The sequence below is a fragment of the Budorcas taxicolor genome, chromosome 20 (assembly GCF_023091745.1).
Source record: "Budorcas taxicolor isolate Tak-1 chromosome 20, Takin1.1, whole genome shotgun sequence".
NCBI classification, from domain to species: domain Eukaryota; kingdom Metazoa; phylum Chordata; class Mammalia; order Artiodactyla; family Bovidae; genus Budorcas; species Budorcas taxicolor.
The window spans coordinates 65,977,931-66,004,061 of NC_068929.1; the positions used below are offsets into that span (position 1 = coordinate 65,977,931).

Here is a 26,131-nt window from a genome sequence, read left to right on the forward strand (position 1 = left end):
GAAACTTCTATTATCCAGGAAGCTCTGGGGGGGGTGGAAGTTTGAAGACACAACGGGAACTTTAGAATCCAAAAGCCAGGAATATATGTAAATTAGACATTCATTAAAGCTCGAAGATTGACTGTTTCTTGATAGTGTTTCCCAACGAGGAGCTCATTTACTTAGAACATTATTTTCTCCCTCGTTCCCCTCCCGGCTCTGGGAAGGTGGTAGAGCCCACTTCCGGCTTTCTAACTGCCGGAAATCTCGCGATGGATGGAGGAGGAGGTGAGGCCCGCCGCGCGCGGGAGCGGGCGTTTTGGGGCGCGGGCCCGACGTGGGGTTCGCCGTCAGTCCCCGAAGCATCCTGTCCGAGTTGGGCGCGGCGGGGCGGGGGTCCGCGGGGCTCGCGGCCTGGCTTTCGGTGCTCAGTGTTCGCACCTGCGGTGCGTGCTTGTGCTTGGCCCTGGTTTCTGCTCGCCCGGAGCTGTTCTCAAGCGCCTTGCGGCGAATAACTCATTCAGTTCGGCACGATATTCCAACACGCGGGCCCTGGAGTCCCGCTGTCCCGGTTGGGGAATCACAGCTCCGCTTCTTTTTCTAGCTGCGTCTTTGGGGAAGTGACCTGTCTGCAGCAATGGCAATAATAACACTAGCATCTCTCTTTACGGGTTGAGGGAGAACTGTGCCTGACCCTTGGCAAGTTATATGTAAGAGATCACTTGTTTTGCGCAAATACTTAGGTAACTAGCCCAGAGTTAACGCAGCTCCTAAGAAGAAAATGGACCTGGCCTTGCACTGAATTTCCACCCCCTGAAGCCCGGAGTTGTGCTGCTTCTGAAAGTTTTTTCCTGGCAACCCTAGCGAAGTCCCAGGTCCTCTAAGTCCCTCCAGCTGCTTTTTCTTCAGAGCGCTGATTACGACCTAATCGTTTGTAGGCTTAAATTGATTTGTTGTGGGTTTCCAGCCTCAGCTGGTAACGAATTCGCCTGCAATGCGGGAGGCCTGGGTTCGATCCCTGAGTTGGGAGGATCTCCTGGAGAAGGCAAAGGCCACTCACTCCAGTATTCTGGCCTGGAGAATGCCATGGACTGTATAGATCATTGGGTCGCAAAGAGTCGGACACGACGGAGCGACTTTCTCTTTCCAGCCTCCCTCCATTCTGGCTGCCATAGAACAGGGGCTTTCCCTGTTGTATTATTCCTAGCCTTTTATTGTTTTGCTCAGAAGTTGAATGCGTGAGGCTATAACATTTAACCGTGGCCCGACAGTTAGGAACGGGTTTTGTCACCGGAGCCAGTGGTGATCATTTAACCTTTTCTTAGCTTGGCCCACTTGAGTGATGCTCCAAGGACGTTTAAACTTTTGGAGTCAGGTCTTAGTTCACTTTAGCTTGGCCAGTTCAGTGTTTCCTCGTTCACAGTGATGAATCTTGCAATCCATTTGGCTCCTTAGATTGTCGTGTAGTGCAGGGAATGTCTAGTGAGGTCTGCTGTGCAATTTATTTTCCGTCAAAACATGGGGAAATTTTTTTTTCCTAATATCAGTACATTCTGTATTTCAAAAAGATACAAGAGATGTTAGACCAGTACAGGAGAGACTTCTCCAGTGGACAAAATAATGCACGTTAAAGGGACATAAAATATATGCTGTAATTTTTCAGCCTGTATGTATATGAAAGTACACAGTGGATAGCCCTAAAATAGTGACCTGCAAATACAAACCCCGCTTTAAACACAAATGGCAGGTCATAATCCCGGAAAGGCCTCTCCTTTCTTCCTGGCCATTTGACTTTGACTTGAATAAGAACCTTGTACCTTTTTGTGCCTCTTGCTCTAGGTGACCCAAACCTGTCCCTTAAAATTGAGGTCTTCAACTATTATCAGATGTCAGTATTTAAGCAAGGCTGGAGACAATGGAAGTCCACTTTTTTGGGTCTTCATCTCAAGGACTGGATCCCTCCAACCCCTCAACAGAAATAGCCAGTGGTCCCCCACAGCGCCCATCTAAAGAGCGCATGTGACAGAAATCTTGTGTAATTTATTTATATGACAGTGAGTAGACTGAATCTACTCGGAGAAGGCAATGGCAACTCACTCCAGTACTCTTGCTGGGAAGGTCCCATGGATGGAAGAGCCTGGTAGGCTGCAGTCCACGGGATCGCTAGGAGTCGGACACGACTTCACTTTCACTTTCATGCATTGGAGAAGGAAATGGCAGCCCACTCCAGTATTCTTGCCCGGAGAATCCCAGGGACGGGAGAGCCAGGTGGGCTGCCGTCTGTGGGGTTGCACAGAGTCGGACATGACTGAAGCGACTTAGCAGCAGCAGCAGCAGCAGACTGAATCTAACACGTTGCATCAAAAAGATTTAGAGATTTGTAGAAGCTGTCTTTTTTTTTTTTAATACGTAAGAAGTGGATTAATTAGAAACACTCCATAGACAAGAATGTTGGCTGTCTTAGGCAAGAGTGGCCTCGAAATAATGGCGTGGTTAGTTTTTTGGCTTTTTCTCTTTAGTTTTAATTCTTTTAAATTATGAAAGTATGATAACATGTTTACAGGAGACTTGAAAAACACAGAACAAGGTTACATGTAGTTCCACTATGTAGAAGCAATCTTGATTTTACTTTTTAATCTTTAGTGACTGGTTTTCACTGGTAAAGATCAGTATATTTTTTGTTGAACTGATATAGCAATATTTAGGATATATAGTTTGGATTTACATAGTAACTTCTTCAAAAGTTCATATAAATTTTTGTGATGTTGAAAGGCTTTTGTAGCTGTAGAGACTTGAGGCAGAAAAGTGCATGACACCATCAAGCGACACACTGCTGCTGGTGTTGCCTTTTTAAAAAACAAATAGTGTATTGCCTTTGCTCAGAAAGTTTCATCCCAGTGTGTCTGAATAAAGGACAAGTTTAGCCTGGTGGTCAGGGACTCACACCCCTTACTCCCCAAATACTCTTCGGCTTGCCTTACCTTGATTTCCAAGGCAGCCTTCTTTTGAGAATGTCCCTTTCTCAATAGAAGCATCCCCTGCTTTTTTAAACTTTACACCACTTTGCTTTTATGAAAAACCTACATTAGTACCTGTTTTTCCCAAACTGAAGTCCAAAGAGGATTTTCACTTTCATGCTAAAAGGGGACAAGGGAGGTGGCCTTCTGAGTTTTGCAGCGAGCTGTCCCCGGGGGCAGCATGCACCCCGAGGGGCTCTTTCCTGGGAACCACACTCAGCATCCAGCCGCCACAGCGCTGATCCCTGTCCGTTAGCACCTGTGCTCTATCTAGATGTGTTCTGTGCATCCTTTAGCAAGGCGTGCCCTAAGGTAATTGCTTCTTCACTTTAATTCCGTTCGGCTTATGAAAGGTTTCACAGAGACACTGCTTTTGGACAGCATGGGAGACCTGTACCCTTAGGTCCCGCTGAAATCCCGTTTCTACTCACACCTTCCCGGTTCCATCATTGGGATCAGCCTTTCTTCCACCTCCTCTCATGTTCCCACCGCATTTGGTACATGTTAGAGCATCTCGTACGCTTTGTAACTGTCTCAGTATAACCCACCATTCACACAGGCTAAAGGGGTGCCCTGGAGACCAGGAGCGCTTTATTACATCTTTTTGCTGGTTAAGTTGAAGAGCACATGTCTACACAGGTGAAACAGTTGTTTGGGTCCTCTGACTTGAGTTTATCTAATCAGCTGCCTATTGGCTTATGCTCCCTAGAGAAACGGATCCGTTACCATTGGAGCTACCAGGGAAGCCCAACTAGAGAAACGATCCATCAGCAGATAGTTGTGAAACAAAATGTGGGCTGTCCATACAGTGGAATATTATTTGACAGTAAGGAGAAATAAAGCACTGGTGCGATAAAGTGCCACACCGGGGATGAATCACTCACTAGGTGAAGAGTCAGCCACAAAAACCACGAACTGCGTGATTTCATGAAAGTCTTCTTTCTTTAGTTTATTTTTAATTGGAGGATAATTGCTTTATAGTATTGTATTGGCATCTGCCATACAACAATGTGAATCAGACATACGTATGTCCCCTCCCTCTTGAACTTCACAGCCCACCTCATCCCATCCCACCCTTGTAGGTTGTCTCGAGTACCGCACTGAGCTCCCAGTGTTACACTGCAGGAGAGTCTGCTTTCTTTAGAGACAGGAAGTAGATTTGTGTTTGCTTAGGGCTGGAGGGGAGAAGGCAATGGCACCCCACTCCAGTACTTTTGCCTGGAAAATCCCATGGGCGGAGGAGCCTGGTGGGCTGCAGTCCATGGGGTTGCTAAGAGTCGGATGCGACTGAGCGACTTCACTTTCACTTTTCACTTTCATGCATTGGAGAAGGAAATGGCAATCCACTCCAGTGTTCTTGCCTGGAGAATCCCAGGGACGAGGGAGCCTGGTGGGCTACCGTCTGTGGGGTTGCACAGAGTCAGACACGACTGAAGTGACTTAGCAGTAGCAGTAGCAGCAGGGTTAGAGGGGGCGGGGAGGATGAGGGTAATGGCTGAAGCATAAGGGTTCATCCTATGGAAGTAATGAAAACGTTCTAAATTTAACTGGTGATGGATTTAAGGAATTGGCTCTTGTGACTCTGGAGGCCCATACCCACTGAGTGCTCAGTCACTCAGTCATCTCCAGCTCTTTGCGACTCTGTAGACTGTAGCCCACCAGGCTCCTCTGTCCATGGGATTCTCCAGGCAAGAGTACTGGAGGGGGTTGCCATTTCCTTCAGGGGATCTTCCCAATCCAGGAATCGAACCCCAGTCTCCTGCATTGCAGGCATATTCTTTACCAACTGGGCTATGAGGGAAGCCCCAACAACTCATCTCGTGCTACACAACTCTGAGTTCTGAGACTCCAGAGCTGTGTGACTGAGATCTTTCTGATCGCTGTGCTCTACAGTTGAAACACCTGCAGAAGGACTTCTTTTATACAAGGCAAGGCAGACGTGCCTGCCTTTAAAAAAGAAAAAAATCAAATGCTCTTCCATTAGCATGTTAAGTTCCTCCGTGCATTGCTGAAGTATGAATGAGAATGTACTTAAAACTTGCTTTCTGTCAAACACCATCACTTTTCTAAACTTCACTTTAATTTTACCTCCATCACTGGCACCGCGAGTAGACTTCTGTTACTGTTTCTGAGTTGGTCTTCTGCCATGACACCAGTTGTAAAACTCACTTTAGGAGACCTCAGCCTTCAATAACAAAGCCACGCTGAGCGGGAGATGCTGAGGTGGGTCAGCCGTGGGCTTCTGGTGTGTTCTGTATCCACGTTAGGGCCTCACCTCAGTTGCAGTAAATTACCACAACTCATGGGCTTCTCTGGGTGGCTCGGGTAAAGAACCTGCCTGCCAGTTCAGGAGACGCGGGTTCGATCCCTGGGTCAGGAAGATCCCCTGAGGAGGAAATGGCACCTACTCCAGTATTCTTGCCTGGAAAATTCCATGGATCGAGGAGCCTGGTGGACTGCAGTCCATGGGGTCGCAAAGAGTTAGACACGGCTGAGTGAGCATGCACACCTCGGGGGATGTGGTTGAGTGAAGGACTTCAAGATGGGAGGCTTATCCTGGCCTGTCTGGGTGGCCCAGTGTACTCCCCAGGAAAGGATTCCTTTTTAAGAAGGAAAGGGGAGCAGGGGTGTCAGAGGAAGTGTCTTGTGGTGCCGGTGGCTGGACTGGAGTGGGGCCACTGGCCGAGGAGTGCGGGCCGTACCCCAGGGCTTCCAGAAGGGACAGGCACGCCCACCCTGTTTCAAAATCTGACCTCCAGAACTGTACCTTTAATAAGCGTGTATCGTTTTTAGCCCGCCTAGTTTATGGTAATTTCTTATCGCAGCAGTGGGAGACTAAACACAGTGACCTTTTGAACAGAAACTGTGAACACTAATGTCTTCAAATGATGAGACTTGTGTGCCCCTTCCTCTTACTCCATTTGTCTACAGATTCCCGTGGTCTTGGCATTAGCGCCTCAGCTAGATGGAGAGCTGGTTCGGGGCACGGTGGTCTTGTTCCGGTGGGGTTCCAGTGCTGCGCGCTGTTGTGCATGCTCTTCCTGTATCCCCTTGTCTCATCCTCACAATGATCCCGTGACCCCCACTTTACAGATGAAGAGACTGAGGTTCCGAGAGGTGAAGGGTCACAGCTGTTAGTAAGGGGTGGAGCCAGGATCCGACCTCGGCAGGCTCTGCAGCAGTGCCCTTACTCTCTGTGCTGTGCCCATCATTAATCCATTTCAGAATTAATTTCAAATAAATTTCAATGTAAAAAATGTGAGATCCTATTACGAATACATTCTAAAGCATAAAACTCAGGAGGATGTTTAAGGTACCATTTATTCCCTCGGTAATCAGTGATTAGAGTTTGTTTTATTCTCTACTGTGATAGCACTGAAATGAGTATTTTTTTGTCCTTTATGGATCTGCTTTAAAAATCTCCTTATTACCATGACTATTTAAGATTTTTAGTAAAATTTTGTCTCCTCTGTTAACTTCAGAATTGAATTTGTACCACTGGATATTTGATGCCTGACCAATTTTGATGTAGAATGCTTTCTTCCTATTTGAAATAGGATAATGATTAGACATTTTTATGCTTTCTATGAAGTTTTGTTCTGAACCACAAAAATACAGAGTGCATGGTTAATATTTGTATTAATGGATTGTTGTTTAGTTGCTAAGTCATGTCCGAGTCTTTGTGATACCATGAACTGCAGAACAGCGGGCTCCCCTGCTGTCTTTATCTCCAGGAGTTTATTCAAGCTCATGTCCATTGAGTTGGTGATGCCATGGGTACTGATTCATACCGATACTGATTCATAAGTAGATTTGAACACATTATTTTCCGGGGATGACTCCTAGGGGGAAAAAATCAGTATGTTGGAAAGAAAAGATTTCAGTCTTCCATTAGTATTGAATATTTTTCTGTTAAACACACTAGTTGATAGACTCTAGAACTCATTGTGGAATTCTACATTTGTAATTCCAATTGTTTTGAGCAAAATTAGCCTTTAAAAGGCACTAGTTTATTTGTTAATAAGAACTGTGGGGGAAAAAACCCTACCTTGGATTTCTGATTTGATGTTTCATATATCTTTTTCTGCTCTCAACCCAGGGACACACCTAGCAACACTTGAAGAAGGACGGCCGCCAGAATGCGTTCCACCTGCAAGTCTTGAAGCCAGCAGTTTGAAGAAAAGCAGCTGGGGGGTCTTATTTACTGGCATTGTTGGGGGGACGCTGGTGGCTCTGTATGCTGTGGCCACACCATTTATAACACCAGCCCTCCGAAGAATTTGTTTGCCTTTTGTACCTGCAACTACGAAACAGATTGAAAATGTTGTGAAAATGTTGCAATGCAGGAGCGGACCCCTGGTGGACATTGGTAGTGGTGACGGACGTATTGTGAGTTACTCGAAGACGTTTTAAGGTTTACGTTTTCTTAGGTTTTATGTTTTAAAATTTTTGTTTCACATTTCTTATGAGGCTTATGCAAAGCCTTGTTAAATTGATAGCCTAATAAAGTAGTCATTTAATTTTGTGTTTGTTTGGCTGAACTACTAAGTCCTTCAGCAGGACTTTGGAATTTATTTTTCTCAGATTGTTCTTAAAGGGGAAAGTGCTCTGGATATCTGGTAAAAAGGAACAATTGATTGATGATTATGAAATTGTTCATTAAAAAACTTAGGCCAACAGAAACATGTTAAGTCATGTAGTTTGACTATTTTACATTTTTTTTCCAAGGATGACTTCTAGGGAAAAAAAAAAATCAGTATTTTGGGAAAAAATATTTCAGTCTTCCATTAGTATTGAATAATTTTCTGTAAAACCCTTTAGTTGGTATTGAATTAATTCTGCTTCTTGTGGGTTCAATCCCTGTGTTGAGAAGATCCCTTGGAGGAGGAAAGGGGTGACCCACTCCAGTATTCTTGCCTGGAAAATCCCTCAGACAGAGGAGCCTGATAGGCTATTGTCCATGGGTTCGCAAAAAGCTGGACATGATGTAGGGACTCAACAACAGTAACAACTTAAGTAGGGAGTTTCATGTCTTTTTCTGATCTTGAACATAGCCTCTCCCTGCAGGTGATCGCAGCTGCAAAGGAAGGGTTCACAGCTGTGGGTTATGAGTTGAACCCCTGGCTCGTCTGGTACTCCAGGTACCGCGCTTGGAGGGAAGGGGTGCAGGCATCGGCCAGATTTTACATCTCAGACTTGTGGAAGGTACGTACGGCAGAGGGCATGCTAAAGTACTCCACTGCCAAACTTTCTGATTTTTGATTAGTATGACTGAAAACTGAATTAAAATAGAGAGTTAAAGTGTATATTTCAGCATTATGAAATGTGAACAGCTTTTAAATTGACAGATTTTACAAATCTGCCCTACGTTAGAGTAGAAACTTAAGGTTTATAACTTTACAGGTCATGTGAGTACTTCTAAGGCTTAATTTACTCAATTTTAAATGTTCTCATTTCTCTTTATTATGCAGTGATAAGATTTTTTTAATCTCATTTGTAAGTGTTGTACGTTGTCATATAGGCATTAACTTGTTAATGTCATTCTTGGTAAGTAGTTTTGTGTGTGTGAGTGTGTATTTGTATGTACATATAAATATGTGTGAGTGTGTTTGAGACTGTGAGTTTGTCTAAGTGTGTTTGTGTGTGTGTGTATATGTGAGTGTGTGCACGCTAATGTGAGAGTGTGTGTGGGTACATGTGTGTATGTGTATATATACCTAGGGAGAGACAGAAGTAGTGCAGGAGAAAGGAAAGGCCCCACCAGCCATGCTGTGATGCTCCTTTGTGTCTTCAGAAAGTATAAGATATTTCCAAGTTTACTTGTTTTCTAAAAAATGCCTGGTAATTTTGCTTTAGGAATGCTCCATAAAATGCTTTTTCTTAAATAAGAATTTTCCTTTGTAATAGTGTCATCAGTAGCTTATAAAAATTCACTTGAGTTTTGTTTGCCTTGGTTTTTATTCCATATATACATAAATGATCTCTCTATAGAGTAAATAAAACTTTTATTGGGTAATAAGAATTTTGACTGGCGAAGCACTTTTCCCCCCAGTTTTCCAACTAAAGACCATTTTATTGCCATTTTTACTTAGTGTTTTAGAGAAGAGGAGGGGGACCAGAATTCTAAGGATGACTCCATAGGAGAAACAGGTGGTTCTGAAAAACCTGGAGTTCTTGCTAAGCTTGTTTGGTGTAGAGCAGAGTAGAAAGTGGGTCGGGGTGCAGATGGCCCAGTCTACCAGGGTGACCACCAGTGGTCACTGGTGAGTCCCTGCTTTTCTGACCATCGGTCTGGGTGGCCCTGTGTGGAGTGGCTGTGAGGATGAGCTGGGATAGCTTCTGTGGAAACTTCTGGAAAACTGTAACAGATGAGCTAACATGGGTGAAGGTATTAACACGGGAAATCTTAAAAAGGGCCACTGTTTGTGAAAACCCACTATTTTTTTGAACTTCTGTTTTGTATTGGGGTATATATTGGGGTATATATGCTGGAAAAAACTGAAGGCCAGAAGAGAAGAGGGCAACACAGGATGAGATGGTTGGTTGGCATCACCAACTCAATGGACATGAGTTTGAGCAAACTCTAGGAGGTAGTGAAGGACGGGGACGCCTGGCATGCTGCAGTCCATGGGGTCACGAAGAGGCAGACAGCTTAGCAACTGAATAACAACAGTGGCCGATTAACAATGTTGTGATAGTTTCAGGTGGACACCAAAGGGACTCAGTCATACGCATACATGTATCCACTTCCCTCCAAACTCCCCTCCCATCCAGGCTGCCACATAACATTGAGCACAATTCCTTGTGCAATACAGTAGGTCCTTGTTGGATATCCACTTTAAATAGAGCAGTAGGTACATGTCCATCTCAAACTCCCTAACGGTCCCTCCCCAGTGGCAACCAGAAATTCGTTTTCTAAGTCTGTGAGTCTCTTTCTGGAAAACGGATCATTTTTTGAAATGGGAAATTGCTACTCATTTCGAAATAAAGCTGATGTTTGACTTTCCAGAATTAATCTGTGAATTGTTTCTCCCTTCTCTTCAGGTCACCTTTTCGCAGTACTCAAATGTTGTTATCTTTGGTGTGCCCCAGATGGTGAGTACACCCTTCCTGCCACCCAAGTGTCTTTTCTAGGTTAGGAGGGGGTTTCTGGCCTGCTCCCCTGTGTGCAGAATGACAGATCATTGGTTTAACAAAGTACTTTAGGGCCTTAATAGTTTAATCATGAAAGATTCAGTCTTGTAGTTTAAAAGTTCTGCTTTAGATGAAGGTCTCAGGGATCTGCCTAAGCCCTAACAATTTGAGTCTGAAAACTGCTTTATGAGCTCCTGGTGTCTAATGTGAGTGGGTTTTCACAGTTGCTCACGTATTATATCCAGCTGAAATCACTTGGGAAAGTTAACGGCAGGGGGCTTCCCTGATGGCTCAGTGGTAAAGAATGTGTGTGCAACGCAGGAAACATGGGTTCAATCCCTGGGTCGGGAAGATCTTCTAGCGAAGAGAATGACTACCCACTCCATTATTCTTGCTCGGGGAATTCCATGGACAGAGGAGTGTGGCAACTTATTGTCCATGTAGTCACAGAGTTGGACACAACTGATGCGACTTAGCATGCACACACAAGCGTTGACTAGTTTCCATTGACCTCGGTTGGCTGATTTGTATTGAATTCTGACTCTGTACTTTGGAAAGTGAAAACGCTGCAGCATCGGACTGCAAATGGTCCTAAAAGTAGCCTTTGGAAAGATGACCAGAATGGGAGGCTTTCATTGTAACTGTTGGTTTACTGACTGTAGAAAGAAATCCTCCTTCACTTTTCAAGCTCTATAATTGTAGGCATAGTAATCCTGGCAGATTTTGTTGTTTGCCGAAATGCCACTAAGTAAGTGATACGGTTTTTATTAAAAAAAAAAAAAGGACTTTGTTGTTATGCTTTCTTATTCATATCTCAATTTTTCCTTACGGTGTCTCATGCTGGAGACATTTTTTTCTGTTAGAATTTTCAGTGAACTGCTTTTTTCTCTCCTTTTTTAAAGAAGTATTTGGAAGTGCTTCTGTTAGATGCTCTTGAAAGCGATAGGGTTCTGTACGCTCATGATTCTCAGCGAGCCTAACATGAAGATGAAACCTGGGTGTCTATACTTTTGTTATAAAAATGAAAAGAGGTAGAAAGGCATGATCTCTGATCATTTAAAAAAAATCTAAAAACGTATTTAGTATCAGAATTGCTATGGAATTTGATGGGTTTTTTTTCCTACTTATTGTGAAGTTTGAACATTCTTTTGGGATAATTGGCATTTTGAGGCAAAGAACCTTAATTTAAAATCCATGCTTTACACAGACAGAAAGCTGGCATGTTTGCACCGTCTTGAGAGGCCCCGAGGTGCTGTCCCAGCAGGGGGCAGCACTGGCCTTCTCCCGGCTCCAGCTCCTTGGCTACTCACCGCATTTGAAGTGTGGTCAGTTTTGGGAACTGTTCACCCAAGGGAAGAGTGTTATTTTGATAAATACTTTTGCGATTATGGGCCATTCTTCTGTACACAGAGGAACCTTAAATAAGGCACTTGGCAGCATTTCACCATTCCCAGGAAGAAGGAAGCAGCTGAAATGCACAAAGTGCCCACGTCTCCTGGCACGAGAGGGATTCAGCCAACTTGGAGTCCTCCACGCAGGGGGACGATCAGGGTGCTGAGGCCCGGATGGCCTCGGTGGGTCTGGGAGGCTCGGTTTCCCTAGTGGAGGTCCCTGTTTTCTGCCCTCCCCAGGCCTTGCCTGCGTGGAGACAGTGAGAGGAGGGAGGGGGCTGCCAGGGGTGTCAGGGGCCAGGTCGGCCCTTGGGGTCCTTAGAGCCCTGGAAAATTCTTTTAGGCTGTCTGGGCCCATTATGCCATCTCCTGTTAGAACGTATTTCCCTTCTCCGCGCACTGGCCGGTGTCCCGGTAGGGGCCTGATGGCTGGACAGAGCCAGCATGGCAGGAAGGGTTTCCTGTGGTCGCTGGGGCACACGTGGGCCGTGAGAAGCCGGAGGCGGCGTTGGGAGCGTCAGAGGGTGTTATGTGGCCTCCCTCTCCTTCTGCTGCTGGACTGGTGGTCCCTCAGCTCTGCTTCCGGTGCCGGACTGGCGGTCCCTCACAGCCTTGCGTTTCCAGTGCCAGACTGGCGGTTCTTCACAGTTCTGCACAGCAGCGCTCGGCTTACAGTGGCCTGAGCCTGCATCATGCATTTGTGTCCAGAGTAGCTGGAGTGAGAGTGCCATTGGACCTGGCAGACCAGTGCCTGGATGGGAGGTCGCTTCTCAGGCTTTTGGCTAAGATCAAGTGTGGTATCTGTCCTTATCAGTTTAATGTCTGGGGCTTCCCTCATAGCTCAGTTGGTAAAGAATCCGCCTGCAATGCAGGAGACCCTAGTTCTATTCCTGGGTCAAGAAGATCCACTGGAGAAGGGATAGGCTACCTGCTCCAGTATTCTTGGGCTTCCCTTGTGGCTCAGTTGGTAAAAACTCCACCTGCAGTGTGGGAGACCTGGGTTCGATTCTTGGATTGGGAAGATCCCCTGGAGAAGGGAATAGCTAATCATTCCAGTATTCTGGCCTGGAGAATTCTACAGTCCATTGGGTCACAAAGAGTCAGACAGGACTGAACAGCTTTCACTTTCACGTTCACCATGAACTCACCTGCGAGGAGGGTGGGACAGATAGGTCGCGTCCTCGTTGAAAACCCTCCGGTGACTTCGTCATGCTTTAAAGCAGCGATGAGAAGGCCCAACCTTCCGTCTGGCCTTGGCACCTGGCTGCCCCTGGCTCTCTGCACACTGGCCCTGCCCTCCTCATGGCTGTTGGACCACACTGTGTGGGGCCGTGTCCTCCCCGAGACTCCAGTCCCCCCAACTCTGGGCCTGGTTAGTGAACGTCTGCTGACCACTCACAGGTCAGATGTCTCTTCCTCCGAGAAGCCATCCTTGATTGCCCTGTGCGATGAGCCCCAATACCACGATTTCCAAAGCTTGTTCCCTTCCCTGTGGACACGTGACTGCACTTCTCCTCATGTGATGGCTTTGGTGGCGTTGGCCGTGTGCACTGCACTGTGAGCTCAGGGACAGGGCAGACCTGTTGAGCTCTGCCAGACTCCCAGCTCCTGGCTCAGAGTGATCACCTAGGAAATGTTTGTTAAACGAATGGATGAATATGGTATAAACATGCGCGTTAAGTACACTCTTCCTGTGGGCTATTAAGTTTCATAACTTCAAAGGATGACTCATTTAATTTTAGTTACGAATTCTGTTATGAATCCATGAGTGGAAATACTGCGTAGTGTTCTGATAAAGAAATAGCATTCATGACCGTGAATCCTGCATTCAGTCATTCATTAAACAAGTGTTTACTCAGGGTCCACTAAGCATCAGATCCTGTTCAAGTACTTCAGTGAATAAAGAGAAAAAAGGAAACATCCCCGCCCCAAGGTATTTACATGCTAGTTGGGAGAGCAGGTATTCAGTGAAACGGGAGTATAGACTGTGGTACAGTAAGGGGGGTCAGTGGTGTGGGCTCACCAAAGCGTGAGAGGAAGACTGTCTTCAAAGACGGGACATTGGAAGTGAGGGGGAGCCGTGCGGCCATGTCTGGAAGAGTGCTGCAGGTCGAGGAACAGCCTCTGCGAAAGGAAAGGTGCTGAGGGGTGTGTGCCTGTGGGTCCAGAGGCAGTGAGGGGGTGGTCGTGGTGGGAGGGGGTGAGCAGGGGTGGCGGGGGAGAGATATGGGGGCCAGGCAGGAAGGACAGGGCCTGCCGTGGGGAGCAGAGGGTGGGGGAGATGCTGGGAGACGGGTCTGAGCTCTTGCGGACATCCAGGCCATCAGTGGGGGAAGCCAGTGCCAGGGTGGAGAAGCCGGTGACAGGTGGTCAGACTCTGGATGCTCGATGAGGACAGAAACAACAGGGTGAGCTGACAGATCCAGTGGGGGGCACCCTGAGGTGTCTGACCTGAGCTGCTGGAGTCTGCAGGCAGACTGGGTAGGGGTAGGGTGGGGGGATCAGGAATTCCTCATGACACACGCAGTCTGGGACACGTGTGGGGTGACGTGTAGGCAGCGGCTGATACCCGGAGGTCTGGGCTCAAGGTAGGGGACTTGTGGGGCATCAGCGCCCAGGAGCTGAAGCCGTGGGGGGCTGAGATCACCCGGGGAGGGGCCAAAGCCTTGCTGGACCTGAGCCCTGGCCTCAAGCACATGAGGGGCCCCTGGCAAAGGACGCAGAGGAGTTGGGGTGAAGGAAAGGGGGGTGGAGTCACCCAGTGGCTCAGAGCTGCGGACGGGCCTGGCTGTTGTGTCTTGTGCCTTTAGCTGGTTTCAGCTTATGTTTCAAGTTTTGAAGAGGTGATTAGAATAGGATGAGTTCATGTCACTGTGAAATGTATAATTGTATGAATTCCTTTGAGTTTCATTAGACGGAGATGACACATCACGGCTTCTCTTGGTGTAAGATATCAAGACCCAGGCTTGTTGCATATTTATGTGTAATTTAGTCCGTTAATTTCTTATGATTGAAATAGAGCCTTTCATTCATAGGTTTATCTTGACTTAGCATATGACAGTCATTTGGAAATAAAAGATCTGTAAAAGAGAAAAGAATAGTAATCTGAATAAATTCACAGTTGTCCTTTTTATGAACAAAATTAGCATAAGAAACCCCTCACATTTTGGAAAAACACATATTGTCTTATTCTTTGCTTATTTAATTTTCCCCTCAAGGAACAAAATTTTTGCTTTCTTTTTTTGTTTAAAGAGCAATCTTTGGCAAGCTGTTAAAAGAATAAAAATATTCCATCCTTTAGTGGAATTTATTCATTGTTATCTCGGTTTTGATTATAGTAAAGAATCAGAATTTTGGCTCACTCCAGCCACAGGTCATATAGAGTTTTTTTCCAGACCACTTTTTAAAGACACAGGTGAGGAATCAAACTGTTGTAGAAAATTCGTTCATCTTAATTTAACAGATTACTTTAATTAATTTTTGTCCGTGCCGGGTCTTCATTGCTGTGCTTGGGCTTTCTGTAGTTGCGGCGAGCGGGGGCTCCTCCCTAGTTGCGGTGCAGAAGCTTCTCATTGCAGTGGCTTTTAGGTGCGCGGGCTTCAGTCGTTAAAGTTCACGGGCTCAGTAGTTGTGGTGCGTGCGCTTAGTTGCTCCGTGGCATGTGGAATCTTCTGGACTAGGGATCAAAACCCATGTCCCCTGCATGGGCAGGCAGAGTCCTATCTGGCACATACAGTCTGGGACACGTGTGGGTTGACACATGTAGGCATGTCAGGTGGGCAGCAGCACATGCCCGGAGGTCTGGCTCAAGGTAGGGGGCTCGTTGGGGCATCCGCGCCCAGGAGCTGAAGCCAAGGGGGGTACTGAGATCACCCGGGAAGGGGCCAAAGCCTTGCTGGACCTGAGCCACCAGGGAAGTCCTGCTTAATTACTGTTAAAGAGCGTAGCTTTTGCACAGGTCTTGGTTTCAAAACATTGCTTCTCACTCAGAGGAACCAGGAACATTTGAGAAGTGGCTGATCCCGGGGCTGGGAAGGGAAGGTGTGAAAGCCTGGAACATTTAGTTGAGTCTGAATGTGAGGAAGCGCTCAGAAGGTTCGGTCGGGGCACGTGCACAGGAGAGAAGCCAGCTTGAGGGGCTCCAGGTGACCAAGCCGGACCAGTTGAGTGTTAGAAGAAATGAGGACGACAGCGGATCGGAACCCGTTGATGAATCCGTGATGAATCCATCATGCTCACAGTGATGGAGACAGCGGGGGGAAAGCTCTTCCTTGAGATTCTGACTGTTGATCTGAAAGGAAGGGTGGACTTGGCAAGTGGCCGCTTTCAACCTGTGTAGTGAAATGGACTCAGGCAGAGTCATCGAGAATGCAGCACTCACCGGGGGACAGTTAGACGAGTAACAAGACATTCACATCTTCCCAGGGGTCTGCCCACAGTATCATGTTCATTTTGAAGGAGGAATAGTAACCACACTATGGAGACACTGAGATGCCTCCTCAGCCGAGTGGTATGTCACCCTCAAAGCAGAAGGACCGCACGGGCTCAGGACTGTCGAGTGTGCGAAGTTCACAACCCCTCTGCTGGGTTGTTGCCATGGACGCACACGCCGCTCATCACAAGCAGACGCCAGAGGGACTCACCTGTATCCTTTTGTTTTCTTTTTTTGAGTTAAATTTTTATTTGGGGGCAAAATGAGGACTGTAGCCTGGGAGACAGCCCCTCAGATAGCTCTGAGAAACTGCTCCAAAGAGGCAGAGGGATAGTATTTATGTGATTTTGGTGAAAGAGGAATACTTACAGTCAAGCACATACGTTTTTTTCGCAGAAGGTTTCTGCTGGTCACAAGAGACAGTCATCACCATGAAGGATTTTAGTGCTTTTTTAGATATGAGGAGGTGCAAGAATTGGGCTCATGAAATCAGCTCCTGAAGATGCCTGTCTCTCTGAAGGCATGTCCTGTCAGTTTTTCCCGAGCACAGAGTGCCTCCTTTCTGCTGTCCAACCTGAACTCCCTTCAGGGGATGTTGGCTGTCAGCAGCTGCAGCAGCATGTGATTTAACCCTTGTAGAGGTAGATGGCAAATGCCAGTTTGCAGTCAACAGGGCCTACTCATGGTCGTAAATTCGACCGTCCTTTGGGAGGCTTTTTGTGACCGTTTCATCTGACAGTGCTAGGAAGGCTCATTCCAAGGGCCAGCAAAGATTTTGCAGGCGGCTCACTCAGTGTGCACTGAACTAGGTCCATCAGCAGCAACCAGGGGGCTCTGGACCAGCTGTCTTACTCAATCTGTCATGGTTCGGGCAAAACTCCCTCTTGTATCTTCCCATATTTAGAGTTACACCATTACAATCATTGACCATATACAGGAGTATGTATTTGATCAACTGCTTCAAGTCGACTGGCCTGTGTTCTTAAAGGAGGTTATTGTCATGAGAGACAAAGAAAGGTGAGAGATTGTTCCAGATTCAAGGAAGCCAAGGAACCATTACAGCTCTGTGCACTGTGCGACCCTGGACCAGGGGAAGGTGTGAAGGACGTTCCTTAGGCATTTGATCGGGTGCTGTTGGGATGATTGTTGTTGGGATACAAAGTTTCCTGAATTTGATAACTGTGTTGAGGCTCTTTCTCAGAAAACACTGAAGTACCAGGGAGTAAAGGGGCATGTTGTAGGCAGCCTGTTCTCAGATGGTTTAGAAAAAGTGTTCTGAGAGAGGAGGGGTGTAGAGCAAGTCACATAAAGCAACTGTGACAAACTGTTGAAAACTGGTGAGCCCAGGTAAAGGAATGCAGTGGTTTTTTTGCTCTATTCTTGTATCCTTCCTGTAAATTTGAAATTATTTGAAAATAATAAAAGAATAGAGAAAAATATATTTAAGAGGTGAAGCTGGTAATATATTTTTAGGACCTGAAGATAAAATTTTAAGCAGCTGTTAATTTGCTAATATAATCACAGTGTCAGTACTTTTAGTAAACAGTAAAACTCTTACTTCACAAATAGATTACTTATAAAGTTATGTATAAGTGATACATAAGAGAATTTTACTTTTCGTAAATTATATTGACTAAAGAAATTAATTATTGGTGTATTATGGATATCTTTTTTAAAGAATTGTGAAATGTTTGATCATATTTCAATTTGGTAGAATGTGTATTTTTTTTCATGGTCTAATTCCATGTTTCTCTAGTTAGGAAAGTGGAAATCTGTGATACACATTTGCTAAAAATGACAGATTTTATATTTGATGATAGAAAATAGTCTTAAAACGGTGGTTCATGTGACTTCTGTATTTTGGTGGATTGTCGCCCAGGAGTGCTCTGTTTTACAATCAATAATTTGGCACAGATATTTTCAGGGACACAGAAGGACACTGAGGAGCCCCTTCCTGTGACCCCCTGCTCCCTGAAATGATGGCTTTCATTCTCCGCAGATGGCGCAGCTGGAGGAGAAGCTTGAGCTCGAGCTTCAGGGCGACGCGCGGGTCATTGCTTGCCGGTTCCCCTTCCCGCACTGGACCCCGGCGCAGGTCACAGGGGAGGGGATAGACACCGTGTGGGCCTATGACGCGCGCTCTTTCAGGGCAGGAGGTGGGAGGCCCTGAAGACCCGTGCACTTCCCGTTGGTCGTTCCCGTACAGCCTCTACCCAGAGTTTTCTGAGGTGTTGGAGTCTTTAATCTTCTAGGGACTTAAGGCTGTGTCTTCAGCAAAGATTATGTTTTTCACCGCTGTGGAATGAGAAGTGACAATTACTTTCCCTGACTTTTGGAGAAAATAAGCAGAAGTTGAGGGCAGCAGGTAGATGAAAAGCCCTTTTTGCGGTGTACGCCAGCAACTGTGCTCACCACTCTTCATGCGCTTGGCCGTGAGAAGATTCAAGTAGGCTGTGCTCACGTTGATGGCTGGGAAAGACGTTAGCAGCTCTGCACGTTGTGAAGGATATGATTTGACGCCACAGATGACAAGAAATAATTTTTAAAGAGGGAATGTATTGTAAATGCTTGCTGTTTCCTATAACTTTATTCATACTTTAGATTTATCACTCTTTTTTTTTTCTTTCTTTCTGTACTTCAGGACAAGATTAATTTTCTAAAGGTTTGGAGAAGTGTTATATTTTATAACACTTTTCTTGGAATAACTTGTTCCAAGGCTATTGGATTACTATATTTTGTCAATCTAAGATCTGTATGTGTGTGTAAATCTGTGTACATACATACACATTTTAACATCTCTGAATTGTGACATACCTTCCAGTTGATGGTGTTTTGTAACTTAATTGGCAGTGTGGCGCTTCATGGCACAGTTGTATGTCAGCCACTGTTGGCAGTCTCAGATTTGATGAACTGTGGTGGAATAGTTGGTATGATTTGATAGTGAAATAAACCATCCTGAGCTTTGGTAAGGCAGACCTGGGTTCAGAGCCCTGCTTCAGCAGCAGCAGGGCCTTGTCCAAGTGGCTGGGCCTTGGTTTCCTGAGCATCGCTGTCGTTTGGATAGTTAAATGCTGAACAGGGGGCTGGAGACCGATCTGTAGAACTCTCAGCATGGAGTCTGAGGCCTGTAAGTGGTGTTTATTATTTCAGACACTAAAGAAAAGCTTATTCACAGAAGCTACAGATTATTTCTGCTAGTCACCTCTTTATTTTATTAAAGCAGCCATTTATTTAATATTTCTCATTTGTGAGAAGAGACTTAACTAATTTAGATAAAGACACATCAAGGAAAACCTTTGAATGTTAGTAGATAAACTTTACATATCTGAAAAATGAATATTGACTTGGCTCGCACAATCCCAATGTATCACAGAAAGGAATTAAACTCCCAGTAATATTAAACCTGAAACCTGAACACCAAACCATCTTAAGAGAGGTTTGATAAAATGAGATGGTTTGCATTTTTAACTAAACTGATAAAAATATGATCAGTTTGATAATCTTCACTTTCACGAGCAGCAAGTTGGGACTCATTCATTCAACAAATGCTTATTGACTGTCTACTGTGCAATAAACTTCTGATTCAATGGTGGGTGACGTGCAAGTCCACAGATCTTACGGGGTTTATGTTCAAGAAGAGAGACGAACAGGTGAGTGAATGTTACCATGTGTGAATTCTCTGGAAGACGTAAGCGGTGTGATGGTGTAACGAGAAGCGAGTGTGTCTGGGGTGAGAGGGTGGGATATTGTGGACATTCATCAGAGCGTATGGCAGAGTATGCAGAACCTACGGCAGGAGTCTCCTTAAGTCTCGACAGACGAGCAGACAGACCAGAAGCACGTGCCTTGGTTGTGTGGTGTTTCTTGTCCCCCACTGGGGCTGTAGAGGGCTGTTTGTTGTTCAGTTGCTGAGTCCTGTCTGACTCTGGCAGTCCTATGAACTGTAGCCCTCCAGGCTCCTCTGTCCTTGGGATTTCCCAGGCAGGAATACTGGAGTGGATTGCCATTTCCCCCTCCAGGGGATCTTCCTGACCCAGGGATCAAACGTCTCCTGAATTGGCAAGCAGATTCTTCACCACTGAGCCACCAGGGAAGCCCTCAGGCTACCTTGTTAATGATAAACCCATGTTGTTCTTAAGCTGCTTTCACGTGGGTGCTGTGATATTTGCAACCTCAGCAGTCTGATGGAGACAGGAGGAGTGAGGGGGGAAGCCTGCTGGCAAGGTTGGAAGGTGTGTCTGGAGTGTTCCAGAGGGATGGCAAGCCCCCAGGAACTCCCACCTGCTCTCAGAGTGGCATTTAGGAATCATACCAAGTCACGGGGTCTATGACCTTGGGCCCGGCCTTCACAGCCGACATCCCGCGAGAGCATCTTGTTCTTGGGGACGTGGGAAGCAGAATCTCCACTGTATCCTTGCTCCTGGGGAGTTCTGTTGGGGGAGAGATGATTTCTCAGACTTGGAAAGGACTTGGGGAAAGGAAGGGAAGAACTCACCTTGGACTGCCCTTCAGATAGAGGAGCTATTATGGGCTGCATGTTTGTTTCCTGTGTTGAAATCCTAACCTCCCCAGTGTGTTGGCATCAGGAAGGGGGGCCTTGGCTTTAGGTTATGAGGGTGGATTTGTGCCCTGATGAGAGAGACCCCAGAGTGCTCCCTCGCCCTGTCCACCACAGAAGGTCACAGCGGGAAGAGGGCCCCCACCAGACCCCACAACAGCCAGCACCTTGATCCTGGACTCCCCAGCCTCCGGGACAGTGAGAAGTAGACACTTGGTGTTTCAGCCCCTTTCTGTGGTATTGGTCAGAGCGGCCTGATCTGACTGAGACCAGCCAGCGCAGAGAAGAGCCGTGCCAGCCCTTCCCAGACCTGTCTGTGCTCCAGCCAACATTTTCTTAGCCCCAGCGAGGAAGGGAAGTGAGAGGGAGCCTGGCTTAAAGAGGACTGTCCTGGGAACCCACCACGAAGGGCAGGAAACCAGCCCACTGCCCTGATGAGCGCGGCCGAGTAAGCTCCCGGTTGGAAACGGTGGGTGGACGCTCTTAGTGAAGGCGGCCTCCGTGGGAGGGATCTTCTCTCTGGATCTCCCCTCCTGACACTCACGGGGGGGATGCTTTGAACACAGTTTGTCCCTGGACTAACATGGGTGATAGAACTGGAAATAGAAAAAGGAAGAGAAGAAACTGCTCTGAGAAACAGTGAATTCTGGATGGTAAAGGGTCTTGAGAACACACTGAAAGAGGCACAGTCATAGAGGTGGTGATGTGGGCTTCCCTGGTGGCTCAGTGATAAAGAATCTGCCTGCCAATGCAGGACACACGCGTTCGATCCATGGTCTGGGAAGATCCCACATGCCAAGGGGCAGCTGAGTCTGTGTGTCACTGCTGTGGAGTCCACGTGCCAAGACCGTGCCTGGGGCCTGTGAGCCACAGGAGAAACCACCTCTATGAGAAAGCTGCACACTGCAACTGGGGGGCAGCCCCTGCTGGCCATAACTTAGAGAAAGCCCACACACAGCAACGAAGACCCAGTGCAGCCAAAAAATAAGTGGATTTATATTAAAAAATATGAGGCTGTGGTATTTACCTTGGATGAGAGATGGTTCGGAGGAAAGAGCCTTCAAAGTTTGCAGGGTTGCCAAGCAGCAGCAGAAAGGAAAGTGACAACATGGCCGTGCGGTTTCCATGTACTGGGAGCGTCCTGGTCTCGTCTTCAGGGAGGTGGCACTGTATTTATTTTTCCTTTTTAGCCAAGGGTGGGTGGGTGTGTGTGTGTGTGTGGGTGTGTGTGTGGGTGTGTGTGTGTGTGTTTGTGTTTATGTGTGTGTATGTATGCATGTGTGTGTGTGTGATCATTAACTTGCTCAGTTACAAACTTCTCCAGTGTGTGTGTATGTATGTATATGTGTGTGTGAGATCATTAATTTGCTCAGTTACAAACTGCCCCTGTGTGTGTGTATGTATGTGTGCGTATATGTATGTGTGTATGTGTGTATGTATGTATATGTATGAGTGTTCATTAACTTGCTCAGTTACAACCCACTCCAGTGTGTGTGTGTGTGTGTGTGAGATCATTAACATGCTCAGCTACAAACTGCTCTGGTGTGTGTGTATGTATATGTGTGTGATCATTAACTTGCTCAGTTACAACCCACCCCCCCCACCCCAGTGTGTGTATGTATATGTGTGTGTGTGATCATTAACTTGCTCAGTTACAGCCCGCCTTGGGAGCTCAGGGTCTTACTGCAGTTGGCTGCTTCTCTGCAGTTCGACCTGTTCCGTGGCTCCGTGGTATGAACTGGGGTCATCGGGTGGGAGCCGGACAGATGTGAAGTTCACGCTTAGGATGAAGTCCTTGCAGGACCTGCTGAGTCGCTGGTCACTGGAGAGGCTGGAGCCGAGGCAGGCCGGCCACTGGGTGGAGATGTTGCAGAAGAGATCCGTCCTCCAGCAGACTGAGTGCTGAGACGACCTGGGCTGATGACGAGCTCTGCAGTCCTGGCAGGGCCGCCTGCGTCCTGTCTGCCAACCTCTGGGGGTCTGGGAGGCATCAAGACAGGCTTCAGCTGTGAAGGTGAGTCGCACAACTCCACAGAACTCAGCACCCCAGACACAACTACCTTGGGATGTGCTGACAAGGTAGTTGAATTGTTGGGGCACAGGCGAGGCAGGCGAGTAGAGAAACGTACCAGGGTCTCCAGCTGGGAAATGTGCAGGAGCAGAGAAGGAGGTTGGAATCTACAGCCCATCAAGGGCTCAGCTGGAGAGGACGTGGTCGGGTTCACTGGGCACTGATTAACCCGGGGGACTGTTTCTGAAGCCTCTGATGGAAACAGGTCACTAATGACACCTCACTCCCTTCTGACATCGCCTGACCTTGGGACCTTGTCCCAGGAGCAGCCTTCTGAACCCTCCTCGACCCTTCCCCAGCTTGTCTGACCAGGCTTGGCACCTGAGACGGGAGCTGAGCTGTGGAGTTTTGTGTTGAGAATTTTAATTGAGGAACAGGAGGATCGGGGACAGCCAAGTGGGAGCTCAGGTCAGGAGGTTGAGGTCAGAGGACCTTGGAAAGGTGTGAGAGACAAGAGACAGGCTTCTCTCTGGTCAGGGCCTCAGTGCAGGGGACTGGCCATGGGCCTGGGGGGGTGGGAGCTCCTACCAGATGCCGGCCCTCGACCACCGACCTCTGGGTGGCTGGGGGAGCTGTCACTGTTGCTGGGATGTCCCAGCTCCCTCTTCATTGGATTCAACTGAGTGTCGGTTCCTTGAAGAACTCCGTTTAGGAACGGGGTTATTTTGTGACGACTGAAAATACCACTTGTCATAGTGGGTGTTAAACACAGGGAAATACTTTTCCCTCAAGATGTTGCAAGTTGTATTGTCATTTAGTTGATACATCATGTCCGATTCTTTTGCAACCCCTGGACTGTAGCCCCCCAGGCTCCTCTGTCCATGGGATTTGCCAGGCAAGAATACTGGAGTGGGTTGCCATTTCCTTCTCCAGGGGATCTTCCCGACCCAAGGATTGGACCAATGTGTTCTGCATTGGCAGGAGAGTTTTCTACCGCTGAGCCACCAGGGAATCCCACAAACTATATACTTAGGTGGAAGAAGTGTATATTTGTATAAACGTAAGAAAATTTCCATCTAAGTAACACAATATAGTTCAGGTAGAAAATTTTAGTGGTCTGGGATCCTCTTGGGCAGGACTCCATCTCCCTTTAGAGGGGAGCGTTCCTGTAAAAACACCAAGTTATGATTGTGTTGGAATCGTCCCACTTGTGACCCTATTGACTGATGCAAATTGAACGTGAACAACAACAAAAAAATCGCATTGCCTCTTCTAGGTGAGGGGATTAGATGTGTTTTTCTAACTTAATATTACGGTGTGAACGTTATCCGAGAAGGATGGAGAAAACAGTAGCTCGTCAGTCACTAGCTTCAATTCAAGGATGCGAGGGAGGAATCAAGTGATTTTTCTTCTCTGTAATATTGTAGGATGAGCAATTGGGCAGCCAAATTATTTTTCCTATGAATGAATGCAAATGTCAAATGATTTTCCCAAAAACTCCATCTGTATCCCAGACTTGGTGGATGCATTTGCGTGGTGGAATCGCGCAGGGTTTGCTGTAAATACAGCTTTGTCGTGTTGCGCATGCAGAGCGTGACAGCTGAAGAAGGGACAGTGAGTCACAGTCTGCTGCTGCCAAGCTGCTAAGTCACTTCAGTCGTGTCCGACTCTGTGCGACCCCAGAGACGGCAGCCCACTAGGCTCCCCCGTCCCTGGGATTCTCCAGGCAAGAATGCTGGAGTGGGTTGCCATTTTCTTCTCCAATGCATGAAAGTGAAAAGTGAAAGTGAAGTCACTCAGTTGTGTCCGACTCTTCGTGACCCCATGGACTGCAGCCTCCCAGGCTCCTCCGTCCATGGGATTCTCCAGGCAAGAGCACTGGAGTGGGGTGCCATTGCCTTCTCTGTGAGTCACAGGACATTAGGCGCAATACCGATACCAAGTAGCTGGCAGTCAGCAGAATTGTGAGGCGAGTGAGGCTGATGGTTCCCGGTCTTCCCTTTACCTCCCCCTGCGCCAACCTTGTCCCAGGCTCTAATCCTTTACCCTTTAAAAGAAAATAATATATTTAAAATTTTTATTTATTTTCAAGTGGACCACTTTAAAGTCTTTATTGAATTTGGTACAGTATTGCTTCTGTTTTACATTTTGGTTTTTTGGCTGCGAGGTATGTGGGATCTTAGCTGGACGACCAGGGATCAAATCTGCACTCCCTGCAATGGAAGGCGAAGTCTTAACCCCTGAACCTCCAGGCAAATCTCTACCCCTACCCCTTTTTTTGCACATTTTTTTTCACACTTAGCATTTCTTTTTTAAAAAAAATAATTGAAGTATAGTTGGTTTACAGTGTTTTAGTTTCAAGTGTACAGCAAACTGATTCAGTTGTACATGTGAATATATATTTTCAGATTCTTTTCCTTTATAGGCTATTACAAAATATTGAGTATAATTTCCTGTGAAACACAGTGGGTTCTTGTTGTTTATTTATTTTATATACAATACTGTGTATCTGTTAATCCCAAACTCCTAATTTATCCGTACCCCTCATCACTTAACCCTTTTTTTTTTTGCACCTCTGCTTTTAAGCATTATATTTTTAAAGATACTTGTATTTTGTTAAGGAGAATGTTAATATAAATTTGAATTTTAGTAAGGCTGAAAGAGATGAATTTGTAATGGAGACGTGTCAGATTCCTTGCTTCCATCTGCCCTTACCCCAGTCTCACCTAAACTACTCAGCTGGTGCAACTTGGAAACCAGAGCATCCACAGAAAGAATCACTGGTACCTGGGGAGACTCCCTGGGCCGCCCAGACAGACAGCTCTGTGGCGCTGGAGACTGCCCAGGGGAGAGTAATTTATACAAACAGCATGGGAATGCTGCTCTGGGGGAAGTGTATAGCCATGATGAGCCCGCGAGGGCTTCCACTTGCTACCAGCCTGGGACAGCGCAAGCCCTGGGTCATTGCAGACGCTGCTGTTACAATTTCTTGAAATACAACAGAAAGGACTTCACGTTGAGAGCCACGTCCCTTCCAGCCGAAGCTTCCAGTTCTACTCTCATCATTCAAACCTAAGCTCCCCTTGCAGGAAAATCCGATGTGAACCAGCATGACTTCTAGGTTATTCTCTCCTCTCTGCACCAGTGGTCTGCCAGCTGACTGGTGTTAGAGCAACAGGTATCGCTGCGGTGCAGGGTGTTGTCAGGTGTAATGAACACGAGGCGGAACAGCACAGATTGCTTCTATTTATGTCATCATGGGATATTCACGCGCTCACACATGCCTTCTCGCTCCCACACACACACACAGACACACACAGCGTACCCTACCTGAAGTAATCTGTGAATATATGAGAAACTGGTACTAGCTTTTGCATCTCAGGAGGGTGGGTGGTGTTTGGAACTTGATGTACAAGGAAGACATCTTTCATTGCATATTTTAAAACATATATACATTTTTTGCATTTTTACCATACATATAACTTTTTAATGAAGAGTTAATGTTTACAAGTTCACGCACATAGATTAGCTCCGATTCACATACCAGACACCACTTTTTAGAGCACACTGGAGAGAGAACGGCTCAGCAGTGTGGCACTGAAGTGGGCC

At 46.7% G+C, this 26,131-nt stretch overlaps 1 protein-coding gene and 1 pseudogene across 1 annotated transcript; both read left to right on the forward strand.

Moving 5' to 3' along the window:
• The first annotated feature begins 244 nt into the window (after positions 1-244).
• Positions 245-19,516, forward strand: ATPSCKMT (ATP synthase c subunit lysine N-methyltransferase). The gene is made up of 5 exons (XM_052659091.1): positions 245-267; positions 7,096-7,385; positions 8,064-8,201; positions 10,041-10,091; positions 17,953-19,516. Exons 1-5 carry the CDS (start codon positions 252-254, stop codon positions 18,121-18,123), a joined length of 666 nt encoding a protein of 221 aa, XP_052515051.1. The 5' UTR covers positions 245-251; the 3' UTR covers positions 18,124-19,516.
• LOC128066277 (uncharacterized) lies at positions 12,284-12,403 on the forward strand (annotated as a pseudogene).
• Positions 19,517-26,131: the final 6,615 nt, after the last annotated feature.

What these genes read in the sequence shown, in the direction of transcription:
- ATPSCKMT (XM_052659091.1), top strand. An exon ending in GTAGTGGTGACGGACGTATT is followed by an intron (nt 7,386 to 8,063) that starts GTGAGTTACTCG and finishes CTCTCCCTGCAG; the next exon opens with GTGATCGCAGCTGCAAAGGA. An exon ending in ACATCTCAGACTTGTGGAAG is followed by an intron (nt 8,202 to 10,040) that starts GTACGTACGGCA and finishes CCTTCTCTTCAG; the next exon opens with GTCACCTTTTCGCAGTACTC.